At 45.1% G+C, this 26,439-nt stretch overlaps 3 protein-coding genes across 3 annotated transcripts in view; all 3 read right to left on the reverse strand.

The window, feature by feature from the left end:
- Positions 1–19,946, reverse strand: part of LOC144483058 (uncharacterized) — a 231,231-nt gene extending 211,285 nt beyond the window's left edge. Inside the window, exon 1 of the mRNA XM_078201902.1 lies at positions 19,901–19,946. The gene's annotated coding sequence lies outside the window, so the exon portion shown is untranslated. The remainder of the gene's footprint in view (positions 1–19,900) is intronic.
- The window catches only part of LOC144483013 (uncharacterized), a 67,729-nt gene extending 41,295 nt beyond the window's left edge, over positions 1–26,434 (reverse strand). Inside the window, exons 1-3 of the mRNA XM_078201837.1 lie at positions 25,378–26,434; positions 13,234–14,499; positions 8,852–8,858 (exon numbers count right to left, since the gene is read on the reverse strand). Coding sequence (XP_078057963.1) covers positions 8,852–8,858; positions 13,234–14,499; positions 25,378–26,285 — 2,181 coding nt within the window. The 5' untranslated portion in view covers positions 26,286–26,434. The remainder of the gene's footprint in view (positions 1–8,851; positions 8,859–13,233; positions 14,500–25,377) is intronic.
- The window catches only part of LOC144483022 (uncharacterized), a 1,062,789-nt gene that overhangs the window by 705,381 nt on the left and 330,969 nt on the right, over positions 1–26,439 (reverse strand). The window lies entirely within an intron of this gene.

Raw genomic sequence — 26,439 nt, forward strand, 5'->3', positions numbered from 1 at the left:
GGTGCAGCAGGTAATTAAGAAGACAAATAGAAGTTTGTTCTTCATTGCGAGAGGGATGGAGTTTAAAAACAGCGAGATTATGTTGCAGCTGTATAAGGCGCTGGTGAGGCCACACCTGGAGTACTGTGTACAGTTTTGGTCTCCTTACTTGAGGAAGGATATACTGGCACGGGAGGGGGTGCAGAGGAGATTCATGAGGTTGATTCCGGAGTTGAGAGGGTTGGCTTATGAGGAGAGACGAAGTAGATTGGGGTTATACTCATTGGAATTCAGAAGAATGAGGGGAGATCTTATATAAACATATAAGATTATGAAGGGAATAGATAAGGTAGAAGCAGCGAAGTTGTTTCCACTGGCGGGTGAAACTAGAACTAGAGGGCACAGCCTCAAAATAAGGGGAAGCTGATTTAGGACTGAGTTGAGGAGGAACTTCTTCACACAAAGGGTTGTGAATCTGTGGAATTCCCTGCCCAGTGAAGCAGTTGAGGCTACCTCATTGAATGTTTTTAAGGCAAGGATAGATACATTTTTGAACAGTGAAGGAATTAAGGTTTATGGTGAGCGGGCGGGTAAGTGGAACTGAGTCCAGAAAAAGATCGGCCACGATCTTATTGAATGGCAGAGCAGGTTCGAGGGGCCAGATGGCCGATTCCTGCTCCGAGTTCTTATGTTCTTATACCCCAAAGTACTGAGAGAGGCAAGGGAGGAAATTGCTGGAGCCTTGAGAGAAATCTTTGTATCCTCACTGGCTACAGGGGAAATCCCAGAGGATTAGAGAATAACCAATGTTGTTCCTTTGTTTAAGAAGGGTAGCAAGAATAATTCAGGTAATTACAGGCCGGTGAGCCTTATGTCAGTGGTAGGGCAATTATTGGAGAGGATTCTTCGAGACAGGATTTTCTCCAACTTGGAAATAAGTGGACGTATTAGCGAGAGGCAACATGGTTTTGTGAAGGGGAGGTCATGTCTGACTAATTTGATCGAGTTTTTCGAGCAAGTGACGAAGATGATTGATGAGGGTAGGGTCGTGGATGTTGTCTACATGGACATCAGTAAGGCCTTTAACAAGGTCCCTCGTGGCAGACTGGTGCAGAAGGTGAAGTCGCATGGGATCAGAGGTGAACTGGTAAGGTGGATACAGAACTGGCTCGATCATAGAAGACAGAGGGTAGCAGTGGAAGGGTGCATTTCTGAATGGAGGGCTGTGACAAGTGACGTTCCTCAGGGATGAGTGCTGGGACCTTTCTGTTTGTAATATATATCAATGATTTGGAGGAAAATGGAACTGGATTGATTAGAAAGTTTGCGGATGACACAAAGGTTGGTGGATTTGCAGAATGTTGGTGGATTTGCAGTGGATGAGGTGGAGGGCTGTTGTAGGCTGCAAGGAGACATAGATAGGATGCAAAACTGGGCTGAAAAATGGCAAATGGAGTTTAACCCGGATAAATGTGAGGTGATTCATTCTATGTTCTAATGTGATGAGGACCATCAGAGAGTACAGCAGGATATTTCCGCTGAAATGATCCACAAAAGCTGATGAAGGACATTCATTTAACCCTGGATAGTAAATACTGTTTCTCCTCCCACTACAGATCGATGTACAATAAATACATTTGTCTCTGTTCCATTGAGTCTACAGCACAGGGCCGGGCCAGTCGGCCCAATTGGTCGGTGTCAGTATTTATGCTCCACATGAGCCTCCACCCACCCCTCTTCATCTCCCCCCATTAGCATATCCTTCTATTCCTTTCTCCCTCATGTATGTATCTCGCTTCCCCTTCAATGCATTCATGATGTTCACCTCAACCACTCACTGTGGTAGTGAGTTCCACATTCTCACCACTCGCTGGGTAAAGAGGTTTCTCCTGTTAAAGTTTATTTATTAGTCACAAGTAGACTTATATTAACACTGCAGTGAAGTTACTGTGAAAATCCCCTCATTGCCACACTGAGGCGCCTGTTCGGGTACACCTGAGGGAGAATTTAGCACGCCCCAATGCACCTAACCTGTACGTCTTTTTGGACTGTGGAGGAAACCGGAGCACCCGGAGGAAACCCACGCAGACAGAGGGAGAACATGCAAACTCCGCACAGACAGTGACCCAAGCTGGGAATCGAACCCAGGTCCTTGGCGCTGTGAGGTAACATTCCAACCACTGTGCCGCCCTAGAAATCATGATTGGATTATTGAACCCTTTTATGATCGTATCAGGTCACCCTTCAGTCTTCTCTTTTCTAGAGAAAAGCAGCCCCAGCCTTTCCTGAGGGTTAAATGCTCTCAGTTCTGGGATTATTCTTGTGAATTTTTGTTGCTCCTTCTCCAGTGCCTCTATTTCCATTTCATCAATGACGATCACAAATGTTGACAGTGCTCCCAGTGCAGTCTAACCCTGGCTCCAAACAAGTTGAACAGAACCTCCCTGCTGTTCAATTCTATCTCTCTAGAATGGAACCCTGTATATGGGCCTCACACTTTAGGAAAGATGTGAAATTCTTAGACAGGTTGCAGAGGAGCTTTACGAGAATGACTCCAGTGATGAGGGACTTCAGTGAGTTGGAGGGACTGGAACAGCTGAAATTTCTCTCTTTAGATCAGACAGGCATTAGGATTGGGAATGGGGCCATTCATCCCATTGAGTCCATGCTGACTCTCTGCAGATCAAACCGTTTCCCTGTTCTCACTGCGTATGCCTGTGGATTTATTTCCCTGAAATGCCTGTCCAATCTCCTTTTGGAAACATTCCATCAACTCTGCTTCTCCCCCACTTGTAGGAAGTGAGTTCCAGATATTTACCACTTTCTTCAAATGCAAAAGAGGGACTGAGAGCACAAAAGGAGACAGTTTGACCCATTGTGCCCATGCTGGTTCTTTGCACATTATAAGCAACAAGGTCCAGGAAGTCATGTTATATGCTAACATGTGACTGGAGCTTTATTTTAAAAATGAATGTTGTATTCACCTAATTGCTTGTGGAAGCTGCATAGCTAGCAGGAATTGTATAAATGAATAATTTATTCTATTAATTTGATTAGCTAGAGGAATTATATTCTGTCAAATCTGGCTCAAGAATAAGGTTGATTGTTCAGTTCAAGTAAGAAGGAAAGCTATTGGCTTGCAGCAAGTGTCTTTTCGAACCAGTATATCTTGTATTAACCGTATTCAATTGTGGGACATGGGCGTCGCTGGCTGGCCAACATGTATTGCCCATCCCTAGATGCCCTTGTTCAGAGGGCAGTTGAGAGTCAACCACATTGTATTACTGTATTTATTAGCTGCTGGTCATGAACAGATGAGTAAGTAGTGAGCCTTAATTGAGTTATAGTTAATCAATGAATAACAAATCAGTAGTTATCGTAAAAGATTGAGTTTTATTTGCTGTAAAAATTTAAAAGTTTAATTGCTGTGTATGTAAAGAATGTGCAATGAGGATAAATGTACTGGCGAGAGAGACCTTCAAGCTCTGATTAGCCTCAACATTTGAAACTGTGTGAATAAGGGATTGTATAGAATCAGATAAAGGGACAGCATGAACCAGTTCTCTTGTATTCCTGTCTAAGATAATGAGCAAGGGTGGTCCAAGTAATTAGATACCAATTAAATTAATCTCGTGATCAAATTGACCAATTGTCATGTTGCAACAGGCCCAACTCTGACGTGAGGTAATGGTCACCTTGTGGATAAAAGTAGAGGTTCCGAAGGTCTTCCTTGCGAGCCAAATACTGAAAACTCCCGAGGCTGAGTTCCAAGGAAATTCCTGTCAGAGAAGGAACCAGAGAGGGTTACGCTTCTACGGACTGATCATCTGCATGAAGTTGTAAAAGTCAATGTCTTAAAGTTGTTCACAAAATCTTTTCATTGAGTAAACTTCTTTTTAAATTTACTATCCAGAGAATTCTGCCTTTGCCTTAATTGGTTAAAGTCTTGTCTGAACCAAAGTGAATTTATTCAATGGTAAGTTGGGGGGTGGCTGAAATCAACTCAGTTCCAGATAACAAGGTCAGAGAACAGAAATCTTCAATTTAAACACTTGCATTTCTATAGCGCCTTTCACAACCACAGGATGTCCCAAAGTGCTTTACAACCAATGAAGTACGTTTCAAGTGTAGTCACTGTTGTAATGTGGGAAACGCAGCAGCCAATTTACACACAGCAAGATCCCACAAACAGCAATGTGATAATGAGCAGATGATGTGTTTTTAGTGATGTTGATTGAGGGATAAATATTGACCGGGACACCGGGGATAACTCCCCTGCTCTTCTTCCAAATAGTGGCTGTGGGATCTTTTACATCCACCTGAGAGGGGCAGACAGGGCCTCAGTTTAACATCTTATTTGAAAGAAGGCTGTTCTGACAGTGCAGCACCCCCTCAGTGCTGGATGAGGAATGTTGGATTTGATTTTTGCCTCAGGTCCCTGGACTGGGATTTGAACCTACAACCTTCTGACTCAAAGGTGAGAATGGTACCCACTGAGCCACGGCTGACATTATAGACAACACGAAGTTAGAAAGGGAAAGTTACCCTTTAAAAAGCCCCAGCCTTTGCCTCCAGTGTCTAAACCTAATAATAAAAACTTCAGTATAAATAACATGGATTTGATGACAAATGTTGAAGTGTTGGTTTAGAGCCACAAGTTTCAACTTCCCATTTGAGCCTCGGGCACCTTTCTGTCTCCCGACTTATCGTGTCAATGACAGCCAGGCGGTGGAGCTAAGGGCTGAATTGAGCTGAGAATAACAGGGCCTGTGCCCCACTTGAGAAACTGCCATGAGCGTGGCACTAATAGAGAGACAGGAAGGTGCTGGAGGACTGACTGGGAAATGGGCCTCCAACCAATTGTTATATCAGTCACTCAGAGCTAAAGAGAAACCTGTCTCTTTAAATACAGATACAGGGAAGAGGCTGCACTGAAATCTGTCCCTTTTAACCTGCACAGAAGCAGGAGTCTGAGATTGACAGGAGTCCATTCAGCCCATCATACCCATGCTATGTCTTTGAAAGGACTGATTCATCCAACTGCTCTGTTCTGTCCCCACAGCCCTGCAAATTCTTCCCTTTCAAGTCTTTACCCTTTGGAAAGATTCTATTGAATCTGCTTTCAGGCAGATCAGAACAACTCGCTGTGTCAAAAATATAAAATAAAATCTCATCTCCCCCTCTGGCTCCTTTGCCAATTACCTTAGAGGGACTCACTTTCTGTTAAAGAACCTGCCAACCCCTCTCACCCACTTTCCCTAAAGTGCATCAATCTCATCAGGAAAAGTCCAGAACAATCAAATATTTTACTGATAAAAGTTTATTAATGAAACAGAACATGGTTAAAACAAACAGAAAATGACTTGAGGATCAAAGACAACCAGAGTAAAAGGATGTTCACAATATTCTGGACCCAAATAGTTTCTCTTTAATTCATCTGCAGCCTGTTCCCTGGCCCTGACCTTCCGCTTACTTGTGATTAGAATTCCCCACCTTGGTCTCACGCTCACATTTCTGTCCTTGGCCTGCTGCAATGTTCCGGAGAAGCCCAACACAAGCTGGACGAACAGCCCCTCATCTTACAGCCTTCTGGACTCAACATTGAGTTCAACTTCACACCCTGAACTCTCTCCTCCATTTTGACGCTGCGACAACGGATGAATGAACACCACTCGACAATCACCAGGCAAGACTGTTCTCTTCCTGTTGGGGAGCACTTCAGCGGTCACGGGCATTCGGCCTCTGATATTCGGGTAAGCGTTCTCCAAGGCAGCCTTCACGACACACGACGGCGCAGAATCGCTGAGCAGAAACTGATAGCCAAGTTCCACACACATGACATAAGAACATAAGAAATAGGAGCAGGAGTAGGCCATCTGGCCCTTCGAGCCTGCCCCGCCATTCAACAAGATCATGGCTGATCTGAAGCGAATCAGTTCCACTTACCCGCCTGCTCCCCATATCCCCTAATTCCCTTATCGATCAGAAAACTATCTACCCGTGATTTAAACATATTCAATGAGGAAGCCTCCACCACTTCAATGGGCAGAGAATTCCAGAGATTCACTACCCTCTGAGAGAAGAAGTTCCCCCTCAACTCTGTTCTGAACCGGCCCCCCCTTATTTTGAGGCTGTGCCCTCTAGTTCTGGTTTCCCTTCTAAGTGGAAAGAATCTCTCCACCTCTACCCTATCCAGCCCCTTCATTATCTTATATGTCTCTATAAGATCACCCCTCATCCTTCTAAACTCCAACGAGTACAGACCCAATCTGTTTATCTCTCCTCATCAGCTACACCCCTCATCTCCGGTATCAACCTGGTGAACCTTCTCTGCACTCCCTCCAAGGCCAATATATCCTTTCGCAAATAAGGGGACCAAAACTGCACACAGTACTCCAGTTGCGGCCTCACTAGTGCCTTGTACAGTTGCAGCAAGACCTCCCTGCTTTTATATTCTATCCCCCTCGCGATAAAGGCCAACATTCCATTTGCCTTCTTGATCACCTGCTGCACCTGCAGACTGAGTTTTTGCGATTCGTGCACAAGGACCCCCAGGTCCCTCTGCACAGTCGCACGATGTAATTTTTCTCCATTTAAATAATATTCCAATTTACTATTATTTCTTGCAAAGTGGATAACCTCACATTTGCTAACGTTATATTCCATCTGCCAGATCCTCGCCCACTCGCTCAGCCTATCCAAAACTCTCTGCAGACTTTCCGCGTCCTCCACGCAATTCGCTTTCCCACTCACCTTCGTGTCATCAGCAAACTTGAATACCCTAGATTCAGTCCCCTCCTCCAGATCATCTATGTAAATGGTAAACAATTGAGGCCCCAGCACCGATCCCTGCGGCACGCCACTGCTCACCAACTGCCAACCAGAAAAGCACCCATTTATCCCAACTCTCTGCTTCCTGTTAGATAGCCAATCCCCAATCCACGCCAACACCTTACCCCTAACTCCGTGTACCCCAATCTTCTGCAGCAACTTTTGTGATGCACCTTATCGAACGCCTTCTGGAAATCTAAAAACACCACATCCACCGGTTCCCCTCTGTCAACCGCACTAGTGACATCTTCATAAAAGTCCAGTAGATTCGTCAAACACGACTTTCCCTTCATGAATCCATGCTGCGTCTGCTTGATCGAACCATTCTTATTCAGGTGCTCTGTTATTTCCTCTTTAATAATGGACTCTAGCATCTTCCCAACTACGGACGTTAAGCTAACCGGCCTGTAGTTACCCGCCTTTTGTCTACTTCCTTTTTTAAACAGCGGCGTAACAGTAGCTGTTTTCCAGTCAGCCGGCACTACCCCAGAGTCCAGCGAATTTTGATAAATTACTACTAACGCATCTGCTATTACCTCAGCCATTTCTTTCAGTACCCTGTGATGCATTCCATCCGGGCCCGGGGACTTGTTTACCTTCAGTCCTATTAGTCTACCAAGCACCACCTCCTTAGTAACAGTAATTATATTAAGGACCTCCCCTCCCACCAACTCTCGATCTCTAATATTCGGCAAACTATTTGTGTCTTCCACCGTGAAGACCGACACAAAGAACTTAATTAAAGTCTCAGACATTTCCTCGTTTTCCACTATTAAATCCCCCCTCTCATCTTCCAAGGGTCCAACATTCACTCTAGCCACTCTATTCCTTTTTATATACTTGTAAAAACTTTTACTATCATTTTTTATATTTTGAGCTAGTTTAGTTTCATAATCTATCTTTCCTTTCTTAATCGCTTTCTTAGTCGTTCTTTGTTTTTCTTTAAAGCTTTCCCAATCCACTAATTCTCCACTATTTTTGGCCACTCTGTACGCATCTGATTTTATTTTAATACTCTCCTTTATTTCCTTCGTTATCCACATCCGGTTATCCTTTTTCTTACAGTCCTTCTTTATCACCGGAATATATTTTTGCTGAGTACTTAAAAAAATCTCCTTAAAAATCCTCCACTGTTCCTCAGCTGTCCTACCTACCAGTCTGCTCGCCCAGTCTACATTAGCCAATTCCACCCTCATTCTATCGTACTCCCCTCTGTTCAAGCAGAGGACACTGGTTTGGGACCCTACTTTCTCACCCTCCATCTGTATCAGAAATTCCACCATATTATGATCACTCATCCCAAGAGGATCCTTCACAAGAAGAGCCTTAATCCTACCTGTCTCATTGCACAGAACCAGATCCAAGATAGCTCGCTCTCTCGTAGGTTCTGTAACATACTGTTCAATGAAACAATCCCGACAGCATTCCAAGAACTCTTCCTCAAGCCCTCCACGTCCAATTTGAGTCGACCAATCAATATGTAGGTTAAAATCCCCCATGATTATTGCCGTTCCACTTTTGCACGCATCCATTATTTGCTTGTTTATAGCCCTCCCCACCTCGAAGTTATTATTTGGGGGCCTATAGACCACGCCTACCAGTGTCTTTCTCCCCCTACTATTCCTTATCTCCACCCACAATGATTCCACGCTTTGCTCCTTAGAGCCTATGTCGTCTCTCACTACCATCCTGACATTATCCTTTATTAACAAAGCTACCCCACCTCCTTTTTCTACCTGTCTATCCTTCCTAAATGCCTGATAACCCTGTATATTCAGTTCCCAGTCCCGGTCACCCTGCAACCACGTTTCTGTGATGGACACTAGATCATATTCATTTGTATGGATTTGTGCCATCAACTCATTTACTTTGTTTCGAATGCTTCGTGCATTCAGGCAAAGTGTCTTTATGCCAGCCTTTATCTGGACCCGGTTTGTTGAAGCGCTACTAACATCTCCCAAGCCCTCTCCTCCTTTAGCTAGTTGTTTATTCACTATACTCCTGGCATTAGAGTAGACACCTCTCAATCCTATGGTCTGACCTCTCCCCTTCTCTGTTCCCAGTCCACCTGCCCTCTTGCACTGCCTATAACCCTTCTCTGTTTGCGAGCTACCTTCCTCACTCTCACTCTCAGTCACAATCGATCTGTAATGATGATCTGTAATCCCCACAGCTTGCCTGAACTTGCAGAGTCTCACTGGCTGTCCTGGAGACAATACACATCTCTTTAGCCTGTCTTAATGCTCTCTCCACTCACATTATTTGTACCTTTAAGACTTGATTAGCTGTAAGTATTCGCATTCCAACCATTATTCTGTAAATTGAGTTTGTATCTTTATATGCCCTGTTTGTGAACAGAATTCCCACTCACCTAAAGAAGGAGCTTAAGGCTCCGAAAGCTTGTGACTTTTGCTACCAAATAAACCTGTTGGACTTTAACCTGGTGTTGTTAAACTTCTTACTGTATCTCATAGAAGACAGAGGGTGGTGGTGGATGGAAATTTTTCAGACTGGAGACCAGTTACCAGCGGTGTACCACAAGGATCAGTGCTGGGTCGTCTGCTATTTGTGATTTTTATAAATGACTTGGAGGAGGGGGCTGAAGGGTGGATCAGTAAATTTGCGGATGACACCAAGATTAGTGGAGAAGTGGATGAGGTGGAGGGCTGTTGTAGGTGGCAAAGAGACATTGATAGGATGCAGAGCTGGCCGAAAAATGGCAGATGGAGTTTAACCCTGATAAGTGCGAGGTGATTCATTTTGGTAGGACTAATTTAAATGTGGATTACAGGGTCAACAGCAGGGTTCTGAGGAATGTGGAGGAACAGAGAGATCTTGGGGTTCATATCCACAGATCTCTGAAGGTTGCCACTCAAGTGGATAGAGCTGTGAAGAAGGCCTATTGTGTGTTTATTAACAGGGGGTTGGAGTTTAAGAGCCGTGGGGTTATGCTGCAACTGTACAGGACCTTGGTGCGACCACATTTGGAATATTGTGTGCAGTTCTGGTGACCTCACTATAAGAAGGATGTGGAAGCACTGGAAAGACTGCAAAGGAGATTTACCAGGATGCTGCCTGGTTTGGAGGGTAGGTCTTATGAGGAAAGGTTGAGGGAGCTAAGGCTTTTCTCTTTAGAGTGGAGGAGGTTGAGAGGCGACTTAATCGAGGTTTATAAGATGATGCAGGGGATAGATAGAGTGGACGTTCAGAGACTATTTCCTCGGGTGGATGTAGCTGTTACTAGGGGGCATAACTATAAGGTTCGTAGTGGAAGATAGAGGAGGGATGTACGAGGTAGGTTCTTTACTCAGAGAGTGGTTGGGGTGTGGAATGGACTGCCTGCTCTGATAGTGGAGTCAGACACTTTAGGAACTTTCAAGCGGTTATTGGATAGGCACATGGAGCACACTAGAATGATAGGGAGTGGGATAGCTTGATCTTGGTTTCGGAAAAGTTTCGGCACAACATCGTGAAACATTTGAAAAAGGGTGGATTAAAAGTTCTCAAAATTAGTTTTTTTTAAAGTTTATTTATTTGTCACAGTAAAGCTTGCATTAACACTGCAATGAAGTTACTGTGAAATTCCCCCAGTCGCCACACTCCGGTGCTTGTTCAGGTCAATGCACGGAACCAACACGTCTTTCAGACAGAGAGGAAACCAGAGCACCCGAAGGAAACCCAAGCAGACACGGGGAGAATATGCACAGACAGTGACCCAAGCCGGGAATCGAACCCGGGTCCCTGGCGCTGTGAGGCAGCAGTGCTAAAAACTGTGCCACCATGCCGTCACTGTCACTGTGCCACCATGGATGTCAGCGCCATTTCTTTGTTTTAATCTAATGACCACATGGTCTGGGAATCATTTCAATTTCATAATCTCTCCTTTTAAACTCTTTCCTTCAGTATCCAATTCCAGAATTTTCCTTTTCATTGTGTTAATTGCATCAGGGATAAATCTTTGGATCCGACAGGAAGTTTAACTCAAGATCAATCCAACACAGGATTGGTCAGAATCATTTCACATGTCCCAAATTTTAAATAACCATTACAAATTAAAACTCTCATTCTCACATGTGAATTGTATCGGGATTGAAATTCCTGCATGTTTAGTAAAATATCCTGGAATCATATCTCTGGCCAGTAAATATGGTTCCAGGTTTATAACTTATGAAAAAAAGCTTTATTAACTACACTTACTTATTTAAAATCTGTTTGATTTAAATCACAGACAGAAAACCTGAAAGCTTGAAGCATTCAACCCACAAATATCATCCATACACAGGCAGAGAAACTTAGCATGTGCTTTACAACAACAATAACCAGAATGAATTCCTTAAGCGTTCTTGTGGTTCTGCTTTTAAACTTCCAGAAATGCCTTTAATTAAAGACTCAAGATAAGGTTAATTCCCCAGAAAGATAAACCTTAACAAATGTAGCCCAAAACAATGACAAAACGCATTAACAAACATCCACATAAAACAAATGAAACATGCAGGTTCTCACAGCTCGTAAATTTCAAACAATGAATCGTCAGCGTTCTCTCTCTCTCTCTCAGCTATAGCTTCTTAAAGTGACAGAGCACTACAAGCTCACAACTCCTTGAATAAGATACAAGATCCTCCATTCTAACTTAACCTTTTCAAGCTAACTTCCAAGACCTGGTTCATAGGCAAAATCGCAAACAAGTTACCAGCGGAAAAATCTTTGTTCTTTACCTGAGGTTGAGGTGACAACACGATAAAATTCTCAGTTATTCCAAATTCCTCCAGGCTATGCGTAAATTTCCACATTTAACTGGATCCTATAAATCCTCAATTATAAACTAAAATAGACAGATTAGTTTCTGGGTGATTTAAAAACAAATCAAATGTCTGCTGAAAGGATTAACTTTTCTACAGAACCTAAAGGGGTGGGGAGTGAGCGGGAAAAACTTGGCACACAATTACGTCACTTTATACAAGTTTAAAAAACTTCTCTATCAACCAAACAAACTTGATTTTAAACTTCATCTATTAATTTTTTATTATTTTCCTCAACCTAATTATTTTCATTTGATCAGTTTTTGTTAGGGATGGGTAACTTCTGTTCTTTATAAACTGGTTCACTCATTTTGTTAATTCTACATGGGCTCGGGAATCAGAACCCAGACTTTATCATCCTGACCATTTTAGTCCTTTTGCCACCAGAGGGGAACAATGGGTGGGGGCGGGGCTCCCGGGTCCGATCGCCCGCCAGGGCCTGCGCACTGGAACCCGGAGACGTCACCGCGGAGCAGGGTGATTCCGATTGGCTGATTCAGGCAGGCCTCCATTGTGATGTCACAATGCGGAAGTTGTCCAATGAGCTTCAGAGTGAAACTTCCTCCTCTGGACAACATCTGGGAGGAAATCAATGTTTCTCCCTTTCCATTTCTTTTCTCATTCTGGGGGAAATTGGGGACGTGCAGCAACTGAAGGGAATGAAGTGAATTCGGTCTGTATATTCCACACATTTAACTCCAGTAATGTAGACATTTATCTGTCTGGCCGCCTGCAGGGAAATTTTCAGCTCTCTGTGTCCAGGGCAGGAAGCAGTGAGCATGGATCTGTCAAATCAGCCTCAATCAGCACCTTCAGGAGAATTGGGAGGGTGAATATTAGATACAGCAGAGTGAGAATGGAGGGAGAGTGTGTGGGAGGGAGATTCACAGCTTTGGGGAATGAGAGAGGAAAGAATGTTCCATAGAAATTAGAATAGTCTGTTCTCAATTTCTCTCCTGTGCTGACAGTGATGACTTTTGTAAATTCCTTGATTTCTTTAAAACAGAAATTAAACATTCCCATTTGGTTTCAGGTATTAACATATTCTGTTAGTTTGTTCTTTATTGTCAATGTCAGGCTGGGGTTGTTCCTCTTGGAGCAAAGGAGGTTGAGGGGAGATTTGATAGAGGTGGACAAGATTCTGACAGGTTTAGATAAGGTGGACAAAGAAAAGCTGTTCCCATTAGCTGACGGGACAAGGACGAGGGGGGTCACAGATTTATGGTTTTGGGTCAGAGAGGAAGGGGGGACGTGAGGAAGAATATTTTGATGCAGCGAATGGTTATGACCTGGAACTCGCTGCCTACAAGGGTGAAGGACAATAAACAATTACAAAGGAAATTGGTTGGACATTTGGGGCGTTTCAAACAGAAATGCTGACTAAATATCTCTGAACTTCCTAACACTGTCACTCTGTGATCCTTGAGAAATCTGAAACCAGGTATTCGCAACAAGACTCAAAGAGCATCAGCCCACTGGAGGCAAAGTCGTGAGACCGACCAGTCCAGCAGAAAGAAACCCTCCGACCCTCCCCAATGACCAACTATGAGAATGAACAAAATGCAGTCCTGGATGGAATTGAGAGCAGAAACAATAACAGCAGAATCCAAACCCCTGGAATCACTCATGAACCTTTTGGTGTCTCAGCAGGTGGGATGAAACTCTGAATCCCTTCCCACACTGAGAGCAGGTGAATGGCCTCTCCCCAGTGTGAATGCGCTGGTGTGTCCGCAGGTCAGATAATTGACTGAACCCCTTCCCACACTGAGAGCAGGTGAATGGTTTCTCCCCAGTGTGAACTCGCTGGTGTCTCCGCAGGGTGGATAAATCAGTGAATCCCTTGCCACACTGAGAGCAGGTGAACGGTCTCTCCCCAGTGTGAATTCGCTGGTGCGTCTGGAGGTTAGATAATTGACTGAACCCCTTCCCACACTGAGAGCAGGTGAAAGGCCACTCCCCAGTGTGAACTCGCTGGTGTCTCCGCAGGGTGGATAAATCAGTGAATCCCTTCCCACACTGAGAGCAGGTGAATGGTCTCTCCCCAGTGTGAATTCGCTGGTGCGTCTGCAGGTTAGATAATTGACTGAATCCCTTCCCACACTGAGAGCAGGTGAATGGCCACTCCCCAGTGTGAACTCGCTGATGTGCCTGCAGGCTGGATAACTGACAGAATCCCTTCTCACACTGAGAGCAGGTGAATGGCCTTTCCCCAGTGTGAACTCGCTGGTGTGTCTGCAGGTTAGATAATTGACTGAATCCCTTCCCACACTGAGAGCAGGTGAATGGCCTCTCCCCAGTGTGAACTCGCTGGTGTCTCCGCAGGGTGAATAAATCAGTGAATCCCTTCTCACACTGAGAGCAGGTGAACGGTCTCTCCCCAGTGTGAACACGCAGGTGCGTCTGCAGCTTAGATAATTGACTGAATCCCTTCTCACACTGAGAGCAGGTGAACGGCCTCTCCCCAGTGTGAACTCGCTGGTGTCTCTGCAGGGTGGATAAATCAGTGAATCCTTTCTCACACTGAGAGCAGGTGAATGGTCTCTCCCCAGTGTGAACTCGCTCGTGTCTCTGCAGGTTAGCTAATTGACTGAACCCCTTCTCACACTCAGAGCAGGTGAACGGCCTCTCCCCAGTGTGAACTCGCTGGTGATTCCGCAGGCTGGATAAATCAGTGAATCCCTTCTCACACTGAGAGCAGGTGAACGGTCTCTCCCCAGTATGAACTCGCTGGTGTGCCTGCAGGCTGGATAACTGAGTGAATCCCTTCCCACACTGAGAGCAGGTGAATGGTCTCTCCCCAGTATGAACTCGCTGGTGTGCCTGCAGGTGAGATAACCGAGTGAATCCCTCCCCACACTGAGAGCAAGTAAATGGTCTCTCCCCAGTGTGGCTGCGCCGATGAGCTTCCAGCTCATGTGGGTATCTGTATCCCTTCCCACAGTCTGCACATTTCCATGGTTTCTCCATGGTGCAGGTGTCCTTGCCTCTCTCTTCAGTTGAAGACTCGTCCACACACAGAACAGTCCCCCCACCCCCGCTGTGAATGGTGTGATATTTATTCAGGCTGTGTAACTGGTTCAAGCTCAGTGCACTGGAACACTCTCACTCCTGTGTGGCAATGTGTTGGCGCTTTTACAGTCACATTAATGTTTGAAATCTTTTCAAGTCATCAGGCCGGACAACCATTTCTCCTCGATTCAAAGGCCAATGATATTCAGGTCCCAAGGAATGTGACTGTCAGATCTAGATGTGACGTTTGAGATTTCAGCCTGTGATTCCTCTTTCAATATCCTGTAAAACAAGTTTAGAGAAGTCATCAGTGTCAGTGCAGGATAGAAATTCAGAACACACAATTCTAGTTTCGATGGAACATTCTTTCCTCTCTCCAGACTCGAAACATTGGCTCTTTTCTCTCTCCATCTGGTGGATAGCGTGGGAAATGATGCTGTGGTAGATCAGCCAATTCTCAATGAATGGTTGAGGCAATTCGATGGGCTGAATGGCCAACTGCAGCTCCTGTTTCTTATGATTTGTGTGTGGTGGACAGGAAGCAGTGAGCATGGATCCGTCAATCAGCCTCAATCAGCACCTTCAGGAGAATTGGGAGGGTGGATATTAGATACAGCAGAGTGAGAATGGAGGGAGAGTGTGTGGAATGGAGATTTACAGCTTTTGGGGAATGAGAGAGGAAAGAATGTTCATTAGAATCATAGAGTTCTTACACCTTATCAACCGTCCCTGAGCTTTCACAATGAATCTCTCTTCTCAGGACACTCTTATCTCTGACTTGTCTGTGCTGCTCGCAGTCTCACAAAGCAGCTGCCTGTGTGTTGATACAAGGGGCCCTGCGAGGCAAGTTTAATGCTCCATGACTGTGTCTTTAATGACTGAATAACTATAGGAATATGGTCAAGTCAGCTAAATCACATGATGCTTTATATTTCGGTTAGTAACGGTCCATTTTGTTAACATAGCACATTTGGATATATAAATACATATAAAAGCAAAATATTGCGGATGCTGGAATCTTAAACCAAAACAGAAAATGCTGGAAAATGTCAGCAGGTCTGACAGCATCTGTGGAGAGAGAATAGAGCCAACATTTAAAGTCTGGATGACCCTTCATCAGAGTTCTGACAAAGGGTCATCCAGACTCGAAACGTTGGCCTATTCTCTCTCTATAAATATATATAGGACAGCTGCCTCAGCCTTGGCCCACTCTAACACATGCACGAAGCAGGGCTGACTATGTGGAAATGCTCAGATTATAGTTTCCTGCCTTCTCTGTAACAGTTTGTTTTTCGACTTGCAGACCTTCAAAGGAGTCAGTGTCTGCTATTTCAGCACGAACAGGCTAATCTTCACCTACGTAGGCCCCAGAACATTCTGCTTTTCGGCCTTCACCAGAGGGTGAGCAAGACCAGATTTCTCCATAACAAATACCAAAGGCGAGATATGGGGATATGCTATGCAAATAAAAGATGAGCAGAAGTCAATTTTGAATGTGAAAGAGTGAAAAGCTAGGATTTAATTGGCGAATATGTCCGTCAATGAAGGATTAGAAACATTCCTGGTTTCTGATTTGCTGTAATTGACTATTATTGCCAAGTTATTTTTCTGTAACATCAGAACCACTTGCGGGACAGCTGCACAGGGTTTCTCATTGTGCACAAGTTATTAAAGGCCCCACATTGGATTGTGCGTGGTGTCCAGTGCTGTTTGTACTCAAGTCGACTAAGAATGCCTAAAGTTGCTGTGACCCAGGATCTCTGACAACTCTCCCTAACCAGACCTTGACTATCCAAAGGTTGGTCAGAATCCTCTCCAGTAACTTACCCGCCACTGTTGTCAGGCTCACCGGCCTGTAATTACCAGGCTTCTCTTTGCAACCCTTCTTAAACAATGGAACAACATTAGCCAATCTCTCGTCTTCCAGAACTTTGTCAGTGGAAAGGGATGAAGCAAATACCTCTGCAAGACCCTCTGCAATTTCTTCCCCAAACTCCCACAAGATCCAAGGATGTACTTGATTTGATTTATTGTTGTCACACGTATTAGTATACAGTGAAAAGAATTGTTTCTTGTGGCTATACTGACAAAGCATACAGTTCATAGAGAAGGAAAGGAGAGAGTGCAGAATGTAGTGTTACAGTCATAGCTAAGGTGGACAGAAAGATCAACTTAGAGCGAGGTAGGTCCATTCAAAAGTCTGCTGGCAACAGGGAAGAAGCTGTTCTTGAGTTGGTTGGTACGTGAGCTCAGACTTTTGTATCGTTCCCTCAAAGGAAAAAGGTGGAAGAGAGAATCTCCGGGGTGCGAGGGTTGATTATGCTGGCTGCTTTTCCGAGGCAGCCGGATGTGTACACAGAGTCAATGGATGGGAGGCAGGTTTGGGTGATGGACTGGGCTTCATTCACAATCCTTTGAGAAACACTTTGTTGAGAAAAGCATGGATATTAAGGAACTCGAGGAAATAAATCGTGATGACTTGAGGAGTGCACATATAACAGAGAAGGTGGTGCTGGACGTTTTAAAGCGCATCAAGGTAGATAAATCCCCGGGAACTGATGAAGTGTATCCCAGGACATCGTGGAAGGCTAGGGAGGAAATTATGGGTCCCCTAGCAGAGATATTTGAATCATCAATAGTCACAGGTGAGGTGCCTGAAGATTGGAGGGTGGCAAATGTTGTGCCTTTGTTTAAAAAGGGCTGCAGGTAAAAGTCTGGGAACGAGAGGCCGGTGAGCCTCACATCTGTAGGGGGTAAGTTGTTAGAAGGTATTTTGAGAGTCAGGATCTGCAGGAATTTAGAGATGCAAGGACTGATTAGGGGCAGTCAGCAAGGCTTTGAGAGTGGAAAATCATGTCTCACAAATTTGATTGAGTTTTTTGAAGAGGTAACTAAGAAGGTAAATGAGGGCAGTGCAGTTGATGTTGTCTACATGGATTTTAGCAAGGCCTTTGACAAGGTACCATATGGTAGGTTGTTGCATAAGGTTAAATCTCACGGGATCCAGGGTAAGGTAGCCAAATGGATACAAAATTGGCTTGGTGACAGAAGACAGAGGATAGTTGTGGAGGGTTGTTTTTCAAACTGGAGGTCTGTTATTTGTCATTTATATTAATGATTTGGATGAGAATTTAGGAATGATTTGGATGAGAATTTAGTAGGCATGGTTAGTAAGTTTATAGATGACACCAAGATTGGTAGCATAGTGATCAGTGAGGAAGGTTATTGAGGATTGCGATGGGATCCTGATCAATTGGGCCAGTGGGCTGACGAATGGCAGATGGAGTTTAATTTAGACAAATGCGAAGTGATGCATTTTGGTAGATTGAACCAGGGCAGGACTTACTCAGTTAATGGTTGGGCATTGGGGAGAGATACAGAACAAAGAGATCTAGAGGTACAGGTTCATAGCTCCTTGAAAGTGGAGTCACAGGTGGACAGAGTGGTGAAGAAGGCATTCGGCATGCTTGGTTTCATTGGTCAGAACAGTGAATACAGGAGTTGGGACGTCTTGTTGAAGTTGTAAAAGACATTGGTAATGCCACACTTGGAATACTGTGTACAGTTCTGGTCACCCTATTATAGAAAGGATATTATTAAACTAGAAAGAGTGCAGAAAAGATTTACTAGGATGCTACCATGACTTGATGGTTTGAGTTATAAGGAGAGGCTGGATAGACTGGGAATTTTTTCCTCTGGAGTGTAGGAGGCTTAGGAGTGAACTTATAGAGGTCTGTAAAATAATGAGGGGCATAGATCTGCTGGTCAATATCTTTTCCCAAAGGTAGGGGAGTTTAAAACTAAAGGGCATATGTTTAAGGTGAGAGGGAAGAGATATAAAAGGGTCCAGAGGGGCAATTTCTTTCACACAGAGTGTTGTGAGTGTCTGGAATAAGCTGCCAGAGGTAGTAGTAGAGGCGGGTACAATTTTGTCTTTTAAAAAGCATTTAGACAGTTACATGGGTAAGATGGGTATAGAGGGATATGCGCCAAACACGGGCAATTGGGACTAGCTTCGGGGTTAAAAAAAGGGGCAGCATGGACAAGCTGGGCCAAAGGGCTTGCTTCCATGCTGTAAACCTGTATGACTCTATGACTTTGTAGTTTCCTATGGTCTTGGGCAGAGCTGGAGCTATACCAAGCTGTGATACAACCAGAAAGAATGCTCTCAATGGCGCATCTGTAAAAGTTGGTGAGAGTCGTAGAAGAAATGCCAAATTTCCTTCGTCTCCTGAGAAATAGAGGCATTGATCAGGCCCAGAAGATTTATCCACCTTAACGCACTTCAGGGCTGCAATACCTCCTCCCTCGTAATATGCGTGTGGCCCGAGACATCACCACTTGTTTCCCTTATTGCTTTAGCACCCATCATGTTTCCCTCAGTAAACACCAAGGAGAAATATCCATTAAAAATCTCACCCATCTCCTGTGGCTCCATGCTCAGATGGCCATGCTGATTTTTAAGGGGACCTATTCTCTCTCTCTCGAGCCACCGTTTTACTCTCAGTATAGTTACAGAACCTCTTGGGATTTTCTTCAACCTTACCTGCCAGATCGATATCATACCCTCTTTTTGCCCTTCTGATTTCTTCTCAAGTGTTCCCTTACACGTTTTATAGTCATAGAGGTTTACAGCATGGAAACAGGCCCTTCGGCCCAACTTCTCCATGCCACCCTTTTTTTAATGACTCAGCAAATCCCAATTGCCTGCGTGTCACCCATATCCCTCGATAGTCATCTTACTCATGTCACTGTCTAAATGCTTTTTAAAAGACAAGTGTACCAGTCTCTACTATTACCTGTGGCAGCTTGTTCCAGACATTGAGGGATTTACTTGTCCCCGATTGCCTAAACCCAATGTATGCTTCCTTCTTTTACTTGGCCAGAGCCTCAATATCCCTTGTCAGCCAGGGATCCCTATATTTATCATTCTTTCCCTTCACTCTAACAGGAATATACTACTCTTGGACTCTTTATCACACTTTTAAAAGTCTCACATTTGCCAGTCATTCCTTTCCCTTCAAACAAACTCACCGAATCGAAATCTGCTGGATCCTACCTAATGCCGACAAAATTGGCCCTCCTCCAGTTTAGGGTTTGAACCTGTGGACACGCCTTATCTTTTTCCAGAACTATTTAAAAACTAATGGTGTTTTGCTCAGAGTCTGCAGCCTCCCTGGATTCACTTCCTTTTCTTTCCCTTCAGTTGCTGCAAGTCCCCAATTTCCCCCAGAATGAGAAAAGAAATGGAAAGGGGGGACAAAAGAAAGTGTTTTACTCACAGGATAAAAGCAAATTACTGCGGATGCTGGAATCTGAAACCAAAAGAGAAAATGCTGGAAAATCTCAAAGCTTGGACTCGAAAGGTCAGGTCTTTTCTCTCCTTACTGATGCTGCCAGACCTGCTGAGATTTTCCAGCATTTTCTCGTTTGGTATTTTACTCACAGATGTTGGAGAGGGGAGGAAGTTTCAGTCTGTCTGAAGCTCAATCTTCATTCACACAAAGCCTGCGCTCTGATTGCTGGAGGACCAGAGTCCTTCCGGTCCTCCAACTCTTTCCATTGGTCAACACTTCAAGCATAAAGGTCGGGGGGGTGGGCACTCCCCGGAACATGCGCAGCTTCCCCTCTCCCTTGCACAGTCCAGTTTTTTGGGTGGGGGGGGGGGGGGGGGGGGGGGGGGGGGGCGATCACCGAGCAGCTTCTCGCTCTGGCTCGAGCCGCCAACCGGTTGCCTGGAAACCTTGGCTCGAGTCGGTGGAGGGGGAGGGGAACAATGGGTGGGGGCGGGGCTCCCGGGTCCGCGCGCCCGGGCCTGCGCACTGGAACCCGGAGACGTCACCGCGGAGCACAGTGATTCCTATTGGCTGATTCAGGCATGCTCCATTGTGATGTCACAATACGGAAGTTGTCCAATGAGCTTCAGAGTGAAATTTCCTCCTCTGGGCAACATCTGGGAGGAAATCAATGTTTTCCCCTTTCCATTTCTTTTCTCATTCTGGGGGAAATTGGGGACTTGCAGCAACTGAAGGGAAGGGAAAGGAAGTGAATCCAGTCTGTATATTCCACACATTGTTCGGCCGGTCAGGTAGACATGTTCCTGTTTGGCAGCCTGCATGGAGATTTCCAGCTCTCTGTGTCCAGAACAGGAAGCAGTGAGCATGGATCTGTCAATCAGCCTCAATCAGCACCTTCAGGAGAATTGGGAGGATGAATATTAGATACAGCAGAGTGAGAATGGAGGGAGAGTGTGTGGGATGGAGATTTACAGCTTTTGGAGAATGAGAGAGGAAAGAATGCTCCATAGAAACTGGAACTGTCTGTTCTGAATTTCTGTCCTGTACTGACACTGATGAATTTTGTAAATTCCTTTTGCAGGATATCAGAAGGCGAAAATTTAAAGACGAATATCAAACCAAACTTCACATCGAAATCTAACATCGTCACTCAGTTCATTGGGACCTGAATATCATCAACCTTTGAATCTAGAATGGAAATGTTTCTCTGCTTCAGGAGATTTTGAACATGTGTGACTGGAAAAGCACCGAGACACACACACTGAAACATGCACACACCTGAGTGACTGTGGAAAGAACTTTAACCAGTTAAACAGCCTGAAAATACATTGCAGCAGAGAGACCGCACCCATGTTATGTTGTAACTGAACTGATTGTCAAGCCTGGAGAGTCACAAGGACACCCGCACCATGGAGAAATTGTGTAAATGTGGGAACTGTGGGAAAGGATTCAGGTACCCATCTGCACTGGAAACTCATCGGTGCAGTCACACTGGGGAGAGACCATTCGCCTGCCCTGTGTGTGGGAAGGGATTCAGTCAGTTATCCCATTTACAAACACACCAGGGAGTTCACACTGGGGAGAGGGCATTCACCTGCTCTGTGTGTGGGAAAGGATTCACTCAGTTATCCAACCTGCTGAAACACAAGATGTCAGAAGCACTGGAATCAGAGAAAAATTGCAATCTTCAAATATTCAAACTCCCTGCAAAAGGAGATTACAAGAGTCATGTGTCAATTGTGGCTTGAAATTAAGAAATACACATTTTTTGGGGGCTTGAGATTGCTGTAAAAATCCTCTTTTTCTAACCATCTGTAAAAGGAGATTCCAAAACCACAGAATCTCTGCAATGCAGAAGGAGGCCTTTTAGCCGATCGAGTCTGCACCAAGTTTCTAACAGAGCACCTTTACTCAGGCCCTATCCCTGTAACCTGATGTACGTACATCACTAATCCTTTCCTTCCCCCTCATCTTGGGACACAAAGGGACAATTTAGCATAGTCGATCAACCCACTCTTTGGAGTGTGGGAGGAAACCAGAGCACCCAGAGGAAACCCACACAGACAGAGGGAGAATGTGCAAACTCATACAGACAATCACCCGAGGCTGGAATTGAACCGGGTCTCTGGCGCTATGAGACAGAAGTGCTAACCACTGTGTCACCTCCAACAGTCATTTGTCAGTCCCGAATATAAATCCATAACATTCTCCTCTCCTGTTTTCTAGCATAAGATTACTTAAGATGGAATATACTTACATTGGAAGCAATTCAGACAAGGTTCACGAGCTGATTTCGGGCATGAAGGGGTCTGTTTTATGAGGAAAGGTTCGGCAGGGTACATCTATGCTCATTGGATTTTAGATAAATGAGATGTGATTGTTGGAGTGAAATTAAGACTGTGACCTTTGAAAGTTAATGCGTGCGTGACGACAGGGACCGGCTGCACCCAGCACTTATCCTGTGGTTAACAAAGATCATTCTGTTGCTGACTAAATAACGAACTAACCTTTGAGCTACATCCTGTTATTGTATAAAAAATACGGAACAGACAAAAAAAACCAGACCGCGAGGTCCAGATGGTCCGTTTAGCTTCAGATAAAGTGGAACCGAAACAAGAAGTTGTGGGTTTTTGCAAACGGCTGTTTTTGAAGGAATGTGATTGGAGGTCAGTTGTTGCTAGGGGAGCCCAATTGGCTAAATACATGTAATCACCCAAAGTTAACGACGAAGTAACCGCTAATGTCTGTATGATTAAAGTGTATAAAAGACGGCGAGCCGCCGCTCCAAATTGAGAAGGTGAAAGGCAGCATCCATGAACCCGGCCTGTCAGTCAATGACTCAAACATTGTCTCTCCTGGTCACCCAAATCCTGAAGCTCCGCCCACTGGCCGCGCATGCGCTCTGCTCCCCGCTAAACAAAGATGGCGGCCGCGGCACTGGGCCTGATCCCGGATAAAATCCCCGCAGCTGCAAACCCGGGACCGGAAGGCTCTTATTCAGGCCTTGCGGCCTACAGCAGATGTTTGTGAAGCCTCTGTTCCCTCCCCACCCCAACTCCCGGCTCCATTCCTCCCTCCGCCCCACCGACTCTCACCCCTTGACATAAGCATCTCCACACTCGCAGGGCTCCGAGCAAAGTGACTATGCGCATGCCCCAGATACAACGCTGCGTCTGCGTACTGGGCTCCTGTAGCGTGAATAGGGCACTTTCACACCCGCAACGGATGCTGGGTAATAACCGCCATTGAAACTACATACAGTTAATTCAAAATAACATTGTTAGCATTTGAGGTAAATTAATGAAATATTGAGAATTGGCGATCTGCTGTGCTCCATTTCTTAAAGTTCTGCTGCAGGACCATGCAATGGTTTCAAAGCTTTTATAACGTTTCCCCTCTCACTCCTTTTATGGCACTGATTCTGGCTGGGTTCAATCGCACAGTCACTGGTACTTCTCTCTGTCCCTGATACTGAATATTCACTCTTTTCGAGAATGATACAGCACAAATAGAAACCATTTGGCCCATTGTGTCTCTGCTGGCTCTCTAGGAGATCTATCCAATTAATTCCACAGCCCAGCTGGTCGAGTCAGAACAATGCATATCTGCTGTAGTAATCTGAGACCTTAATGGAAAAGGGTTTCCACAGTTAAGCATATCAGGTGCCTGGTAGAATTTAGTTGAATGTTTCTGCAGATCCCATATACTGCAGTGACATTATCCTAAAGGGCCAAGGGAGTATTCCAGTGTGTTAACCAGAATCATCCAGGGCACAACCTCAGGCGAAAGAGGGCACAACCTCAGGCGAAAGGGACGATCCTTTAAACAGAGATTAGGAGGAATTTCTTCAGTCAGAGATTGGTGAATCTGTGGAACTCTTTGCCACAGAAGGCTGTGGAGGCCAGGTCATTGAGTGTCTTTAAGACAGAGATAGATTGGTTCTTGATTAATGAAGGGATCAGGGGTTATGGGGAAAAGGCAGGAGAATGGGGATGAGAAAAATATCAGCCATGCCTAAATGGCGGAGCAGACTCAATGGGCCGAGTGGCCTAATTCTGCTCCTATGTCTAATAGTTTTATGGTTAAGAGTGGATGAATGTTAGAATTACAAAGAACAGGCATTCATATCCTGAATTTTCATAATTATCATTTGTCTGGTATGTTTCAGTATGAAAGAATCCCATGTACTTATCAGGTGAGAGGTCGTGTCCAAATGACCTGAGAAAGACAAATCACTGTTAGATTGCACTGGGGTTTATGTGATCAGGTTTTGGTTTTATGAACAAGGTCTGTATCAGACTGGAGCTGTGTCTTTGATTCTCCACAACAGTTGGAGTATCCTTACTAAATATCCACCACAACCACAACAGTCCGGAAGACTGAGGTTATTGTGATCACAGCCCTTCAAATTGGATGCACAAATTCTTTCCCACACGGAGCAGGTGAATGGTCTTTTCCCTATGTGTGTACATTGAGGCAGTGGCATAGTGATATTGTCACTGGAGCAGTAACCCAGAGACCCAGGGCAATGTTCTGACCATGAAACCATTGCTGATTGCTCACTAACATCCTCTGGGGAAGGAAATCTGCAGTCCCTCTCCCCACCCTATACCCGTAATCCCATACATTTACCATGGCCATTCCACCTAGCACATCTTTGGAGTGTGGAAGAAACCGGAGCACACGGAGGAAATCCACACAGACACAGAAAGAATGTGCAAACTCCACACAGGTTGAAATTGAACTCAGGTGTCTGGATCTGTGAGGCAGCAGTGCGAACCGCCATGCCACCGTGCTGCCCAAATAGGAGACCAAAAGTCTCCTTGGGAGACACCAAGTTCAAAGACTTTGGAGAGGAAAGGGAGGCTGGAGATGGGGCCATAATTTGCAAGCAAAGTGGGATCAAAGGGTTTTTTTTCAGAAAGGGTGATGTTTGTGTATTTAAAAGTGAGAGGAACAAAACCAGAAGAGAGAGAGAGAATCATTAACAATATCAGCCAATATGGGGAAGTTGGATGGTCGGCAATTTAGTGGAAATAGAGTCAGGGCAAAACAGGAAAGAAACTGTTGAAAGATGTGGGTTCGGGGCTCAGACAGGGAAAGGCTTTAGACACATTAGTTTGGCTCAGTGGGAGGGTGGAAGAGAGGGAAGCAGCAGGGGCAGCTGAATGGGTTGGCTCAATCCGAGTGACAAAGAAGCTCCATGACTTCATCATACTTTTTGTTGGGGGTCAGGATGGAGGAGACAGGGGAGAGGGAGAGCCATTCGAAAGGAATGGACTTGAGTCAGAGATAAAAAAAGTTTCAACAGATTGTTTAACATAAAAGCAGATTGATTTGACTTTCATCCAGGACATTAGTATTTATATGTGGGCTCAAATTTATTTACATCAGAGGCGAATGACCACAATCAACATGTATGTGATTTGTGATAAACAGCAGAATCAAACTCCAGCAGTCACTTGTCAACTCGCTGATGGCTCAACAGGTTGTATTTCTGAGTGAATCCCTTTCCACATTTGGAGCAGGTGAACGGCCTCTCCCCAGTGTGAATTCGCTGGTGGACAGTGAGTTGGGATGGTCGCCTGAACCCAGTCCCGCAGTGAGTGCACTTGAACGGTCTCTCATCAGTGTGACCACGTTGGTGAGACATCAGATCGCTGCAGCTTTTATAGCATTTCCCGCAGTCTGGACATTTAAAAGGTCTCTCCTCACTGTGAACACGTTGATGGGACACTAGATTGCTGGAACTTTTACAGCACTTCCCGCAATCTGGACATTTAAACGGTCTCTCATCGGTGTGAACTTGCTGATGTGCCATGAGGTGTGATGTCCGAGTGAATCCCTTCCCACAGTCGGTGCAGGTGAACGGCCGCTCCCCAGTGTGAATTCGCTGGTGTTCAGTGAGTTGAGATGACCACCTGAACCCAGTCCCGCAGTGAGAGCACCTGAACGGTCTCTCATCAGTGTGAACACGTTGATGGAACATTAGTTCTCTGGAACCTCTATAACACTTCTCGCAGTCTGGGCATTTAAATGGTCTCTCCTCAGTGTGAACACGTTGATGGAACATCACTTCCTTTAAACTTTTATAGCACTTGCCACATTCTGGACATTTAAATGGTCTTTCCTCTGTGTGAACTCGCTGGTGTGTCTGCAGTGTAGATGACTGAGTGAATCCCTTCCCACACTCGGAGCAGGTGAACGGCCTCTCTCCCTTGTGAACCCGCTGGTGTCTCAGCAGGTTGAATGACTGCGTGAATCGCATCCCACATTCAGAGCAGGTGAATGGCTTCTCCCCAGTGTGAGTGCGCTGGTGTGTCAGCAGGTTAGATGATTGAGTGAATCCCTTTCCACACTCGGAGCACATAAATGGCCTCTCTCCAGTGTGAACTCGCTGGTGTGTCAGCAGGGTGGATGACTGAGTGAATCCTCTCCCACACTCAGAGCAGGTGAACAGCCTCTCCCCAGTGTTACTGTATTGGTGAATTTCCAGCTCAGACAGGTCTCTGAATCCTTCCCCA

Source organism: Mustelus asterias, unplaced genomic scaffold (genome assembly GCF_964213995.1).
Source record: "Mustelus asterias unplaced genomic scaffold, sMusAst1.hap1.1 HAP1_SCAFFOLD_44, whole genome shotgun sequence".
NCBI lineage: Eukaryota > Metazoa > Chordata > Chondrichthyes > Carcharhiniformes > Triakidae > Mustelus > Mustelus asterias.